We start from the raw sequence: 14,957 nt of genomic DNA, 5'->3' as shown, positions 1-14,957 counted from the left end.
ATAACCAAAATCACTTGTATTACCATTAGTATGAAAAATTAAATTTAAAAATACTGCTTATGATAGCATCCCAAAACATGAATGTTTAGAGGTAAATTTTAGGAAGTATGTTGAAGACATAAATTGAAAACTAAAAAGCACTGCTTATAATACTGAAGATGTGAATAAGTGGAAACATGTTATGTTCATGGATTGGAAGGCACAGTATTGCTAAAATATCAGTTTCCTCCCAAATTTAGCTATAGATTCCACCCAAATGCCATCAAACTCCCTACAACACTATTTTTTGGGGATGGAAATTGACAAGCTGACTTCAATAATTGTATGGAAATGCAAAGGACCTAGAATAGACAAAAGAGTTTTGTTTGTAAAACAAAATTGTAGGATTTACATTACTTAACTTCGAGGTTTCTATAAAGCTACACTAATAAAGACTATGATATTGGCATAAACTATCATATATATATATATTTGGATATATGAAAAGAGAGTCTAAAATTAGACCCACATTTGATCAATTGACTTCTAAAAAAAGGGCCAAGGTAATCAGATGGGAAAATAATAATTCTCTCAACAAACAGTACTAAAATGAATGGATATTTGCATTAAAAAAAAAAAAGCCCTTACCTAAGGCATTTACTTCATAGCAAACACTAATAAATCATAAACCCAAGACTGTAAAATTTCTAGGGAAAAATAGAGAAAGCAAAGATTTCTGAAATAGGACACAAAAACTATTAAGCATAAATGAAAAGGCTTAATAAATGGAATTTACAATTAACTACTTCTGCTAAAGCAGTTGTAGCCTCACAAACTGGCCCCAGTACAAGGAGGGCAAGAGGAGACAGAAGAGGCAAACCACTGAGGATTTGTAGGTGGCAGATTTAACAAGCAAGGGAGGCTTGTCTTGTGCAACTGCAAGATGCATAGATCTTCATACCAGCCCGCTGGGATCTTAAAGTTTATATGGAGGCCTTAGCTGGCTTCAGTCACATATACCGTCCAGATGATCTCAACAACACATTACTGTTTCAAGGGTGTGTCCTAGAGGCAGCTTCTAGTGGAGGGAAGGCAGGCAGCATTAATGCGCTTTCCAAGGATAGGGAAGGGGGAGAGGAGCCTGCAATTGCCCGGCTCAACTGGCTGTCACGTCCTCCTGATGACCTCCTCCAACAGTAGTCGAGAAATTGAAAAGTCAAGCCACATACTGAGAACAATATGCACTACATTAAGTATATTTGACAAAGGACTTTTCTCCTGAATTTATATTTAAATCTTATCACTTAATAATAGTATGGCAAATTAAACAATTAGAAAAATGAACAAAAGATCTGAATAGACATTTCCCAAAAGAAAGTCATAGGAATGCCCAGTAAGCCCTGAAAACATTTTCAACATTACCAGAGAAATGCACATGACAAGGCCAGTGAGATACTAGTCACTAAAATTAAATAATTTTAATTATTGGTGTTGGCAAAAATGCAGATAATCTGGAACTCTCATATACTACTGGAGGAATTTAAAATGATACAGCCATACTGTAAAACAGTTTCATAATTTCAATTATATACCTACCAAAACCCCCAATAATATCACTCTCAGGAATTGAGGAATATAAGCATATGTCCACACAAACACTGTATTCAAATATTCATAGCAGCTTTATATTTAATAGCTCAAAACTGGAACAGTCCAAATGTACTTCAACAGGTAAATGTATAAACAAATTTTGATATATCCATACAATAGAATACTATTCAGCAATGAAAAGGAGAACGCTACTGACATAAAGTAACAACATGGCTATACCTCCAGAACACTGTACTGAGTGAAAAAAACAGACACAAAAGATTATTATTTTATTATCCCATTTATATAAAATTTGTGAAGAGCTAAAGTAATCTATAGTGACAGAAATCAGATCAGTGGTTGCCTGTTTCTAGGGATGCTGGTTGGGGAAATTATTGCAAAAGGGCAGAAAATAAAACTTTGGGGGAAAGATAGAAATAGGCTATATTAATTGAGTAGTTGTCAAACGGTTGTTTACATTTTTAAACATATCAAATGGATGCATTTATTTTGTGTAAATTGTATCTCAATTAGGTTTATTTGAAAAAAAATTATAGCTCTAATAGTACTGGTTTTGTATCTTAATTTTGGTTAAATAATTTTGTATTTTTTTTCCCTGTGTTGAATCAAACAAGTAAAGTTGACAGCAGAGATCACAGTCTTATTCTCAAGGTGTGGGCCATTTTCCATTTTGCTTCTACAATAAAGAAAAATTGATTTTAAAGTTTCCTAGCACTAATATTAATAAAACTCAGAAAGATGGGTAACATTGAGGGATATTCATTCACTTCAGTACCATTTGGCCAATGGGTCTCAATCAATCCTATTAGGAACAATACCTCCTTTATTTTAGTGAAAGGAAATCCATAGATAATATCACCTAACTTCAATATAATATTTAAAAAAATCAATGTAAAATCTTAATATAAAAATAAAGGGGAAAAATGTTACCTATATAAAACAATATGTATTTCAAATGTGTAAATGCTTGGGTAAAACTACCTTAGCAGGCAAAATGAAACAGATGCGTGAACCTATTCCCAGAGCCACCATCAATGTGACAGGTGGGGTATTGTTATTGTCCTGTAGTCAATACCATGAGCAGAACTGTTATCAGTAATGTGATTTTCTGAAATGGTTAAACAAATCTTGATAAGGTTAAAAAACACAGACATATTCTTTCCTCAATTTACATAATAGATGCATCCAGGAAAATAAAAACTGTGTGAAAAATTTTGCTTGAGTGCAAAACAGACTTAAATTGGGCTTCAAATATAATGCAAGGGTTTTTACATACATGAATGTCCAGCGGCCCTTTCAGACCTGCATGGGGGACAATTTATGGTGTGGGCCTGTCCCACCCATTGTGGGACAACTAGCTCTCTGACCTCACTGTATACTGATGCCAGTAGTACCCCTAGTCACTGAGTACACCAAAAGACATCCTGCCATTCTCATAAAACCCCAGTAAGGAGCTGTTCCAAACCTTATGAGAACCACAGACCATAAAAAAACAAACACACAAAGAAACAAAAAACTAGTAAGGAACTGTCATCTGAACATGGGGTGTTAGAAAGACTTGCAGAAATTCTGTTGAGTTAAAGGGAAGGAATGGGGACTGGAAACATGAAATTTTGAGTCTGAAGGGAAACAAATGAAAAGACCTTTTGTCCTCTTTAAATAAATGTTTCCTGACTGAACGGAAAACCTTAATTTTTCCCTTTATACTGGTCATAAACATTGCAGTGGATGAAGGGGTCTTGTTTTATTTTGTCCTCCCTTTGCTGCCTTGCCAGCAGTCTACCGAGCAGTAAGTCTCCTGGCCTGATTGCAGCATCCCGGGGACCACCTTCTGCCTCCTGGTAACTTCGCAGTCAACGGGGCCTTTGGATAGTCTTACCACCAACGTGGATCACCTGGCTCCACAGTGCTCGCACACGGCTTTGCCAGGCCTTTCTCAGGAGGTACATCTACTCAGCTTCGGTAAAGACCCTAGCTGTGCAGATTTCCCACAAGTAGTGCCTTCCATGTGGAGGGATTTTAAAGATCACAAACTGCCCTCATATCAATTACTTTCTTTAACTTGAAGTTCAGCTAACAGATGAAGCCAATCCCTTCTCAGAGGGAAGGACCGCCGTAGGAAAGGCCTTTTTCACGGAGGACCCTTTAAGGGCCTGGGCCGGGAAGTCCGTGGGGCGAGGGCCCGGGAAGGGGGAGGGAGGGGGAGTGTCCTCTTTCTCCCCCCACGCTCCGGCGCCGGCCGAGCCCGAGGCCGGCGGGGGCTGTCTCCTTCCCTTACCCAGCAGCTGCGGCTCATTCGGCTCACAAGCTCTGGCCAGGGGAGCGGGCGGCAGCGACTCCGGCTCCTGAGAAGTGGATCTGCTCGGGGCCGCCGCAATGCCTGGAGCCGCCGGGGTCCTCCTGGTCCTGCTGCTCAGCGGAGGCCTCGGGGACGGCCAGGCGCAGCGTCCGCAGCAGCAGCAGCGGCAGCAGCCACCGGCGCATCAGCAAAGAGGTACAGTCGAGGCACGGGCTCCAGATAACACCCTTTGCCGGGGCCCGCGGCCCCTCACGGGTCCCTTCTTCTCACAGTTGCAGGCGAGGGACCGCTTTCTTGCTTTGCCCTTGAGGAGTGCTCTTTGGGGCAAGAGCGGCTAAGCTTGATGCAAGTTCACTTTCAACTCCCTGAGTTCACGGTGTAGGGGGAACTGCCTAACTCCCCCAAAAGAACACGAAGCGCTTTTCATCTTTCATTCGTTTCTAAGCGGACTTGCTATCACTATACCTCCTGCAAATTGATTTCCGAAATCTCTCTAAGAGGCAAACTTTTAACCAATTAAATGTTTTTAAAAAGTTTCTCCCAGTTAGATTCCATCCCTACATAGAGAGCTTTCCCAATCTGTGGTTCGTCTTGGAACTTAAGCGAGGACAGCTGATACATCTTTTTTTAAGGACTTTGTTTCCAACTCTTTGAACGGGGTTTGTAAAGGCGTTAAGCATGTGGATTTTTTTCCTTCATGGCAGTGTTGCTTCCAGCCTCACCTTTTCTTTACCCATATCTTATTTTAGGTATCCTATTTTATTATAGTGAAATGTCTCCGCTTGCTTAAATACAGGTGAGACCTCTATGTCATTAGTATTTTAATTAAGACCACAGTGACCAGATAAACCCTTCACGGGACTTCGGGAAACAGCTGCGCTTAATGTAACTCAAATTATACTCCTCAGAGCGCCTTAATGTTTATAGGCATATCATTTCTGGAACTCTTGGGAGACTTTGAAGAGTTACTTTATGATCATGAACTTTAAAAGAAACACATGTGCAGCGTTTAAAAAATAATTTATAATACAAAATTTCAGAAATCTTTTCTGTAAGTTAGAAAACATGTATCAAATTTTTAAAATTAAATATTTAAGGTTTGGTTTCAAATATCAAAATATTTACCCTAAGAGTACAAAATCTGGAGATTAGTGCTTTTGACAGTTTTGATGAGGCTGAATCTGCCAAAATTTTGAAATATACTTATCCCTCTTTTAGTTAACTGGAATAAAGCTATGCCTAACAGTTCTGATAGGTCTTCTGCTTGTAATGTAGCATGTCTAACATTACTATTTTATTTTAAAAGGAGTAGAAAAAGCACTCTAGGCTCCTTGCTATAATAATAACCTCTTGATTAAAATTCCTAGAATGAAAGTGACCTTAAGTTCACTATAAACTTTTTTCCTTCTATTTTTGCCTTTCCTTCTTTGAGAAGTAAAATGGGGTCAATGTGGCTTAATTAACAGAATTTATGAGAGTGAGTTTGAGAATATCTTTGGCAGCTGGTTTTGAAAAATACTACTTTTAAATATTAACTTAATTATGTGATATGTTTTAACAATACATAATACTTTAATAATGTTAGGCAGCTGGGAGTGAAGAGACCAAGATCACCAATCCTCTGTTCACTTGGAGTGGGCAGAAGCTCAAAGCATGCAGAGTAGGGATCAAGTGGGTTCCTGACAATTTTCCATAGTGTGCTCCCCATCCCCCTTTTCTCTTATTCTCTCTCCCTTCCCATCCCCCCTCCCCAGGTTTATTTGAGGTAAAATTAACTGCGATTTCTATGGTCCAGGCACAAGATGAAGTGAATTCAGAAGGGAGAATTTATACTGCCATTCTGTTGAGTGATAACTTGAACATTATACTCAATAAGGAATTCTATGCAAAATAACTATAGCGCAGAGTCTACTATACACTGCTATATTCTGCATTCTAACATCAATTATTGTGTATTTTATAGATTATTTGCAATATGTTTAGAGCCTGGATAAATGGTTAAAACCTGTTAATATTAAAAGTCTACATAAAATATATTTCATATTGCCTTAAATTTGTATAGTGCTTTATAATTTTAAAATGCCTTATATACATGAGATTATTTCACCTCCAGCCATTATTTATTACTGTTGGACAAATTTAGAACCTGGGGCTTCGAGTAGCTGTCTCTTAAGTTCATGCAAATGATAATAACTTAATTTTTAACAACTAAGAGGACTTCTAGTATTGCTTTATGCTAAAGGGAACTTTATAAGGAACTTTATGCTAAAGTTCCCTTTTTATAGTACCAAAGTTTCTTTCCATTTAATTTTTGAGACCATGTTTCCTTTTCAATGCCGGTCTGTTAAAGCAAGCTCTCAGTGAAGATCATTGAATATGAGTTTGATTGAAGAGGTGTTTTCTCGGCTGTCATCAATTTTCTCTTTTCAGTTATACTAGCACTGACCTTCCTGACCAAGAATTAATTGTTTAGAATGAGTTCTGTTTTCCCTTATAGTATGGTGCCAGTTTACTAAGAATGTTGACACGAAGCAAACTTTTTCAGATGTTGTAACTAAGTTAGAAACTTAATCAGATTTTTAAAAAATTATTTTATTTGAAACCTTGTGTAGTTTCTAGAACACACTGTATTGTGGTATGAATAGCATTGACTCAGCAAGAAAGATATTCCAAGGAAATTCCTTAACTAAATTGAAGATTGACAAAATGGGAAAACGATGTAGTCAAAGTAGTTCTGTATTTCAGCAAGGCAGCAGAAAAAATCTTTTCCTCACATCTGTAAATAATATGTGGAAATGGAAATGTAATAGTAGGTAAATTGCCACTGATTGAAAACAGTTTCCAAAGACTATTGCATGGTGGATCACGGTCAATTCAGAAAGAAGTTTTTAGGGCTGTGACAGAGGTTTCCTTATGTTCATTTGTTTTGGTAATGGCTTGATGGAAAATAAAATCCAAACATATGACAACTGCAGGTGGTCCAAAATTGATTCAGGTAGCTAAGCTGGTGAATATCAGATTCAGGAATCTATAAATGTCTCTATAGCCTGGTCCATGAATAGAACCTACATGGAGTTGGTTTTATTATTTGTATCCAGATGTTAATTTCATTTTGTCTTCTGGAAATTTGTTTTCTCCTTTATATGTACAGGAATGAGTACAAAGACAGGATGAGAAAGGTAGTCTGAATTGCAGCAAGTTCAGTATGAACATATAGTATGATATAGTGACAGAAAAATTAACTCACTTTTATAAAAAACTCAGAAGCGGATAGGTTTGTTTGTTTAATATACATTTGGGTGCTTCATTGACAAATGGATGTAAATTCAGAGAAGGGAGAGTAGAATGGTTAGAAGTCTGAAAAGATTTTCAGAGGAGAATTATTCCAAGTAAAGACTGTTAATTTGGAGAAAGAAAGACTTAGGAAATCATAAGATATATCTTTGAATGTTTAGAAAGGTTGTTATTTGGAAGAGAGACTAAAATATTCTTTCTAAAGCCTGAACTTGGATCCATAGAAGAGTGTGACAAAGAGGAATGTTTGAGTTAAATAAAATGGGAGGAAACCTCTTCCCTCTCCTCTCCCTTCCCTATTCTGAGCTCTTCAGAAATAACTGGGTTGTGCTGGAGCACCCAGCTTCTGGAAATGTCCATGCAGTGATCAGATGTGCAGCTTGTCAGAGATGATTTGGGACTGAATGCCTCTACAGAGAGGAAGTTAAGACTCATCAAGTCTCCAAGTCCTTTTTCAAGTCCAAGATTCTAGTATTACATTCTATTGTTTTCAGAATGCATACTTGTATTTGAACTTCTGAATTCTTAAAAAAAGTCAAGAAAGTATTAAATGAATATAAATGTGTTTTTAAATGTCTTCTGGGATTTAAAATAAAAACATGTTTGAGACGATCCTCACTCATGTTTGGCAAGAATACTTAAAAATTTAATATGGAACTTCCACATCACCATAAATTGCACAGTTCTAAAACATCCCATGCTGTAAAATGTGAGAACACTTTATAAATTACCAGAGAACTTTTCAGGGGATTTATTGTGGCAGTAAAGCTGGAATTGATTTTTTTTTTTGATATTTTCTTTTGCTACACATGTAACTTGTTGGCTTGTTCACTACATACTGCCCTACTAGTTTGGTAAAAATGATTAATAATAGATAAATGTATGGCTAAGAATAAGAACATATTCAACATCGACTATTATATTATGGATGGGTTAGAATTTTTTTAAATGACATATATTAGATATTATATTTCAAAAATCTGATATATCATGTGTGCAAATTGCTGATATATCTTATTCCTAAAATATTTTTCTTCTAAGATTTCTTGCAGAGTGATGAACTGAATCTGTATCAAGAGTTGCTAGGGATTATGAAAGAACTGTGCCTGCTCTGCCAATTCTTTCTTAGTATACTTCAGTTACTGTAGCTCCTGAGAGATGGGATAACTGTCACCTCACTGTAATAACTACACTCTTCACCTTCTTCAGATATAATTATTTAACAGCTCAAATAGATATCCCAAGAGTTCTACCCAGATATGACTGCTGTAAGAAAAACATGAATTTGTTTTTTTATGGGACGGATTTATTTAAATAAGAATTTCTGAAGTAGTATTTGGAATTTTGACACCTTACAATTATATTGTAATAGCTACTACTCAAAAAAGTTTACTTTTTGGTAGATTTCACATCCTAGTATTTTCTCCATTCCAATTTATCTAAAGCAGATCACTGCCACTATTTTTCTATTCATACATTTAATAAATACTGCTTATTCATTGACAGTGACTAATGTGCTAGACTTTTCAATGTGGACCTCTGAGACTGAATCATTGTTCTTTCTTTTAATCCAAATATATTTAGCAGTGAAATATAAAAAGAAATTCACTTAAACTTTATATGAGGTCTCATATCTTCTTTCATAATCTGTTTTAGAATTATTGAACTACAATTGTGGGCAACAATGGAAGAGGAGGAATAGAGGTCTATTGGGGTCCAGAATAGGGAAAACTAACTTCCACATAGCTTATGCATAACAAGACTTGTGGGGCGGCTAGCTGTCTAAGTTGTAGAGTCCAAAGGATGTATCAAATGCACACTTGAGTCCGGTCAGCATTAGCTATCCAGTAGGATTCTGTCATGTGGGTGGAACATGTCTGGAAGAGTTTCCAAGAGGATAATTAAAAAAAAAAAAAAGGTGACTCCAGGTCATCTGTCTAGTTTGCAGTAGGTCCTTATTTAGCACCTGGAGACCCAGTGGAAAAGATCAGGAAGAAAATGTCAATGGCAAAATTGTTTAGTTTCTAATATAGAAGATTGGGGTTTAGGATTTGTGTAGAGTCACAACTTTGAAATGGGTAGCTAAGCGGGAACTAAGGCAGAAGCCTAGTTGCAGTGAATGAGAAAACAAGGTAGAGGTTAGAGAAAGATGGCATCAATTGGCACATGGTTCTCAAGGCTCATGCCAGGCTTAGTGTATACCAGGCAGACAGAAAGAAGACAGATTCTGGGCTGTACCCATTGGTAAGACTGAGTTCAAAGGTCAGAATTTGAGCAGGAAATTGGTGGGGCTGGGCCTATGTATATTCTTTCATTGATTAATGAATGAATATGTTCAGTGAGTAAAAGAGAGCCAAAGACAAAACAAAAAACCCCACACATGTATCCCTGCTCTTATGGAGTTTATATTCTAGTTGAGGAGACAGAAATATGAATATATAATGAATAAGTAATAAAATGAATACCTATATTGTGTAGAATGTAGAGGGTGATGGATTCTGGACAAATACAGCAGGGTAAGAGGAGTCAGGAGTTCTAGGAGTGAAGGATGGTTGCTATTTTTAAATAGTGATAAAGGTTGACCTCATTGAGAAGGACACACTTGAGCAAACACTTGAAACTGATGTGGGAGTGATTCATACAGATATCAGCTTGAAGGGTACTCTGGGTACAGGGAACAGGCTTATAAAGGTCTAAAGGCACAATTAGAAGGGACAGAGAAGTAACAGGAGGCTAGATCATTGTAAAGATTTTGCCTTTTAATCTAAGTCAGATGGGTGGTATTGAAGAGTTTTGAGTAGAATTAAATGAATGAATGAAATAATAATTAATATTTTTCATCTCAAGCAGACTCTTATCCGTTGGACTAGACCAGTAGTACAAATGTAGGATTATTTTAAATTCATCTCCTGCCCCAAACCTTTTATTCATAGAGCATATTTAAGTGACTCCATTTCAGAGTATTCCACCTCAACAATCTTACCATTGGGAAGCTCAGATGTGTCTTTGTAAAATTTCTTTTTCTTTTTTCTGTTTTTTTTTTTTTTTTTTTTGCTGTTGGCATCTCACTTCCATTCCATGATTAAAAGAATATCAATACCTCAAAACTACTCAAGTGCAAGGAATTTCTACATATCCTTTTATTTTGTCCTAGTGTTCTTAGAAAGATTTCATAGGTTTCTTAGGGTATTTTTAACTAATGTGCACGTTAAAACAAAAATTATCCACAATCCTACGTGGATATATGTGTATCTTGGAGTTCTCTTTTTTATTATCCATTTCAGTATCAGAGCTAAAGTTTAGATACTATTGTTAAAAATGACACAATGATGTATTGATCTGATGACTTTTATGAAATGGACTTTGAAATGTTACCTATTTTTACAATCAGAAACTTATTCTACGCTCTGTTTCAATTTTTATAACTTCTTTAAGGGTCTCTGTAAGTCTTGTAGTAACCTTTGGAATAAAGTAACAGAATTTTGGCCTGACTAAGTTCTGTCATTTAGAACAAACTTAAGTGAAGAAAATTGTATAGCTTCTCTCCCTCCCTTCCTTCCCTCCTCCCTCCTTCCTCTCTTTCTCTCTCTCTAATCTCTCTCCTTCTCCCTGTCCTTTCCTCCTTCATTCCTTTCTTCTCTCCCTTCCTTCTTTTCTCCTATAGTACCCTGATTGTGAATACAATATGGTTTTCAAAGAGATGATTCTAACAAATGTAACTTTTTAGAAAATATGAAAGGCAAAACTTTGCTTAAATCTTTCTTCTTATTAAAAGCCACTGATAATTACTATCTAAAGATAGTTTTGAGACATAATCTAAACTTACATGGTGAGTTAAAGCTAGGGGGTTGCCTGCCAAAGATGTATAATATGAATAAAAAATAGTGTTTTTCCAGTCATCTTGAATGTGAATTTTAATATGGGAGCTTTATCCTATTTGGCACATGACATTTAGAAAAAGATCATAGAGGGTAGTCTATTAGTGGTTTATTACTCATAACACTCGCTTTCTGTAACAGGACTAATCTAATACAAATAGCAAGTTCATCTGTGCAAATTCTGAATGATGAACACCTGAGCAACTATTTCGTGCCTGGCACTTGGGAAAGGCACCTTGTGCAATGTTAACTATGTCTCTCCTTGTACGGTCCTCTCAACTGACCACTGGGCTGTGCCATTTCCCGAGGCTCTTTGTTTAACTGCATCTTGAATGCCAGATGCTTTAGATTGGTTGAATAGTATCTAGTGCATTGTGAATGTTAACACATTCATTTACATAGCAAAAATTTTTAGTAGGTTAATATAATTATCCTCATTTTAAAGAAGGAGAAATTTGTCAAGGACAAACACAAGTTCCAATGTTAGCTTTAGAATTAGAAATTAGAATATGTTCCTGTTCCTGATTTTATGGATCCTAAGTTGTCAGCTCTTTTGGAGTTTTAGATCCTTTCTTATCTTTTATAAAATACCTAAAAAATTGTATTTTCATTTCTAAGTTACGTTAGTAGTCTAATCTGAAACTGGAGATTCACTAGGTATTATGTAAGAATAAGAAAAATAAAATGGGTAATCTTCAAAACTCATTTTCATTTAAACACACATACACACTACTTAAAACTATGCAGAAATACACACACACATTACTCAAAACTATGCATAAATTTAAAAATATTCATCAAATTTTAGTCTTTAAATTCTTAGGATTTGGATTATTGGGCACTAGACTGTGAGAAAGTATTAATTGATTATTGGCTTTTCTGGAGTTACCTTACAGAAATTACTTCAGCAGGCTAGAAACATAATGATATTTATTATACAAAAGATTCTTTAAAATATAGTCACTGTGTATGTCTGTGAATGAAAAGAGCAAGAATCAAATAGATACACCTAAGAATCAGAGCAGAGTGAATCTCAGAATTCCTTCTGAAAAAGTATAGAACACTGGCATCTTCATAAAAAGATTTAAAGAGTTCTATTTGAAGTTGAACCTCTCAGTTAAGAGAGAAAATTTTGCAAACCTCCTAGATTTTGAGAGGATGTGCATGTATGTACCATTTATAGTTTAACACTCTCACAGTACTTAATATATTTAGTATATTCCAATGTGATTTGTTTTTTTAAATCATTAGATTTTCAGTTTTATAAACAAAAGTATAGAATAAGGGAATCTAAAAATTTCCCAAATTCTGAATTTGCAGAAAAGTCTAGTTGCCTTGATAAATGATTGTGGACCACAGAATAAACTGTAAATTGGATCATTATATTTTTCAGTCTGGTAGCTGTACTGTTAAAACTCTAAGGGTAATTCTTTTTAAGTTGCTTGTAACATATAAGGTCCTATTCTAAAGAGGAAATAAGGTTAGTCGAGCTTGCCACATCCGATATATTTTTCCACAAGCCTGTATAGCTACCCCAGTTTTCTGGCTTATTGCCTGCTATGCCTTTTTCAATTACTGAATAAGGCTGAAAGTATGAAGGAGAACACAAGTCATGCAATTGTCATTTCAGGTAGCTGCTTCATCTCATTGGTTTGTTGTGAGGAGTATATAAAACATAGAGCATCTAGTAGGGACTCAATCAATGTGAATTTTCAAAATGCCTCAAGAAAAATGAATTAAGTCTAAAAATTGTCATGGTGTCTTCTGGCTTAAAGCAGCACTTTTTTTCTCCAATACTGTGGTATACCAAACTCAGCTGAGGTTGTTAATGAAGGTATTTGCTCATATACTTGAAAACACAAATGTATGAATTCAATTTTAATTGGAATTTGTGTTGTAGTATTTCGCTATTCTGAACTTCATAGCTTAGCTTACAAAAATACTCTTATTAACATATGCTTCTTTTTTTAGTATAGTTGATTTACAATGTTGTGTTAATTTCTGCTGTACAGCAAAGTGCTTCAGTTATGCATATATGCATTCTTTTTATATTCTTTTTTCTTTTAAGACGATGTTGTGGATAGGAGTTTATTAATTTATTTTATTTATTTTTGCTGTGTTGGGTCTTCGTTTCTGTGCGAGGGCTTTCTCTAGTTGCGGCGAGCGGGGGCCGCTCTTCATCGCGGTGCGTGGGCCTCTCACTATCGCGGCCTCTCTTGTTGCGGAGCACAGGCTCCAGACGCGCAGGCTCAGTAGTTGTGGCTCACGGACCTAGTTGCTCTGCGACATGTGGGATCCTCCCAGACCAGGGCTCAAACCCGTGTTCCCTGCATCGGCAGGCAGATTCTCAACCACTGTGCCACCAGGGAAGCCCCATTCTTTTTATATTCTTTTCCATTATGGTTTATCACCAGCTATTGAATATAGCTCCCGGTGCTACACAATAGAACCTTGTTATTCATCCATTCTATGTATACTAGTTTGCATCTTCTAACTCCCACTCCATCTCTCCCCCACCCCTCTCCCCCTTGGCAACCACAAGTCTGTTCTTTATAACATATATTTCTTTATGTCTTCAATTTCCATATACATTCCTCTGCTTTGAAGATAACTTTGAATAGCAGAAGTATAAACTTGGGAGATGGAAAGTATTTTCTTACTGAGACCAAAAACCTGAGTCAACAGAGTTTAAATTTCCTATTAGTAAAATAGAATTAAGCTAGATAATATTTGTGAAAATACTTGGCAGTTAATCAGTAAATATTAGCTAGTTTCTTCTTCTTATTTGATCACAAAGCTCAAAATGATATTTGCAGTGCAGATGACACCCCTTTAGCTTAAGAAGAGCAAAATATTCTAAAAGCTTCGTTGAGTAGACCCTAAGAGGTTATAGATGGTAAACTATTTATGTCACTGCAGGGTGACTGAAGAATTCTATCAAGGTCACACAACAAGTCAGTAATAGAGATAGGAAGAAACACAAGGTCCTATAATTAGCTAATAGTTATGTTAGTAGCTGAATGTAAGAAGTGATTTAAACAGGCAACAGAATGGAAATTTTAGCAGTACTTTGTGGCTTTTTATATTTCAAATATGATATAATAAACTTTTTAAAGGAATTTCTCAATTCTGGACATGAATTTATTAGGGATTGATAAACTACTTTTTAAAGACTTAATATATGTAATGTGTTAGAAAAATGTATGGCACATAATAAGGGCTTCGTAAAGATTAATTATTATTTTCAGCCTGTGAAGCTTGTCTTCATTAACATCAGCTTGGGTAGAGATGACAATTCAGCATGTTTGACACACAATGGAAATTAATTTCAGGATGGTCTTCAATGCAAAGTCTAATTGGATTGTAGAAAAGCTCTCAAGATAGACCCTCTTTATTTGGACTCTCTCTATTCACTAAGGTGAAAAATAGTCTTGGAACACATTATTTAATATCAACCTGAATAGGGAGAATTTTTAGTGTGTCTACCTATGTGTTAAGTCTAATGGTAAATTACTAAAAAAAACCCCCAAAACTACCTCAGGAAATCATGGAACCCCAACAGATCTCTAGGGAAACCTGCTTTTTAAACTTGGGAATATCAGATTTTGAAAATTAATTCAGACAAAACACTTCCTATAGGCCCTTTTCCTATTCAAAAAGTTTCAATCATGCCTAACATGTAATGTACAACTATTTAATTTTTCACTGTGGTAAATTGGAAAAATCACTGGATTTGTAATTGGAACTCCAGGATACAGGTTTTGTTTCCAGCTCTTCCTAAAGCTGTGACCTTAAACAACAGTTCAGTCATTTAACTATTCTGAAACTCAATTTCCATCTAAAAAAATGAGAACATAATGTTCAAATCTATCTCATGGGGTTGTTATAAGAGTTAA

At 35.9% G+C, this 14,957-nt stretch overlaps 1 protein-coding gene across 1 annotated transcript in view; it reads left to right on the top strand.

Moving 5' to 3' along the window:
• The first annotated feature begins 3,848 nt into the window (after positions 1-3,848).
• LAMA2 (laminin subunit alpha 2) overlaps positions 3,849-14,957 on the top strand; it is a 610,104-nt gene continuing 598,995 nt past the window's right edge. The window contains exon 1 of the mRNA XM_082634259.1: positions 3,849-4,084. Coding sequence (XP_082490385.1) covers positions 3,967-4,084 — 118 coding nt within the window. The 5' untranslated portion in view covers positions 3,849-3,966. The remainder of the gene's footprint in view (positions 4,085-14,957) is intronic.

Source organism: Mesoplodon mirus (assembly GCF_964341445.2).
Source record: "Mesoplodon mirus genome assembly, chromosome: 10".
NCBI lineage: Eukaryota > Metazoa > Chordata > Mammalia > Artiodactyla > Ziphiidae > Mesoplodon > Mesoplodon mirus.
Note: the sequence above shows the minus strand (reverse complement) of the source record. Positions and strands in the feature narration are given on the sequence as shown.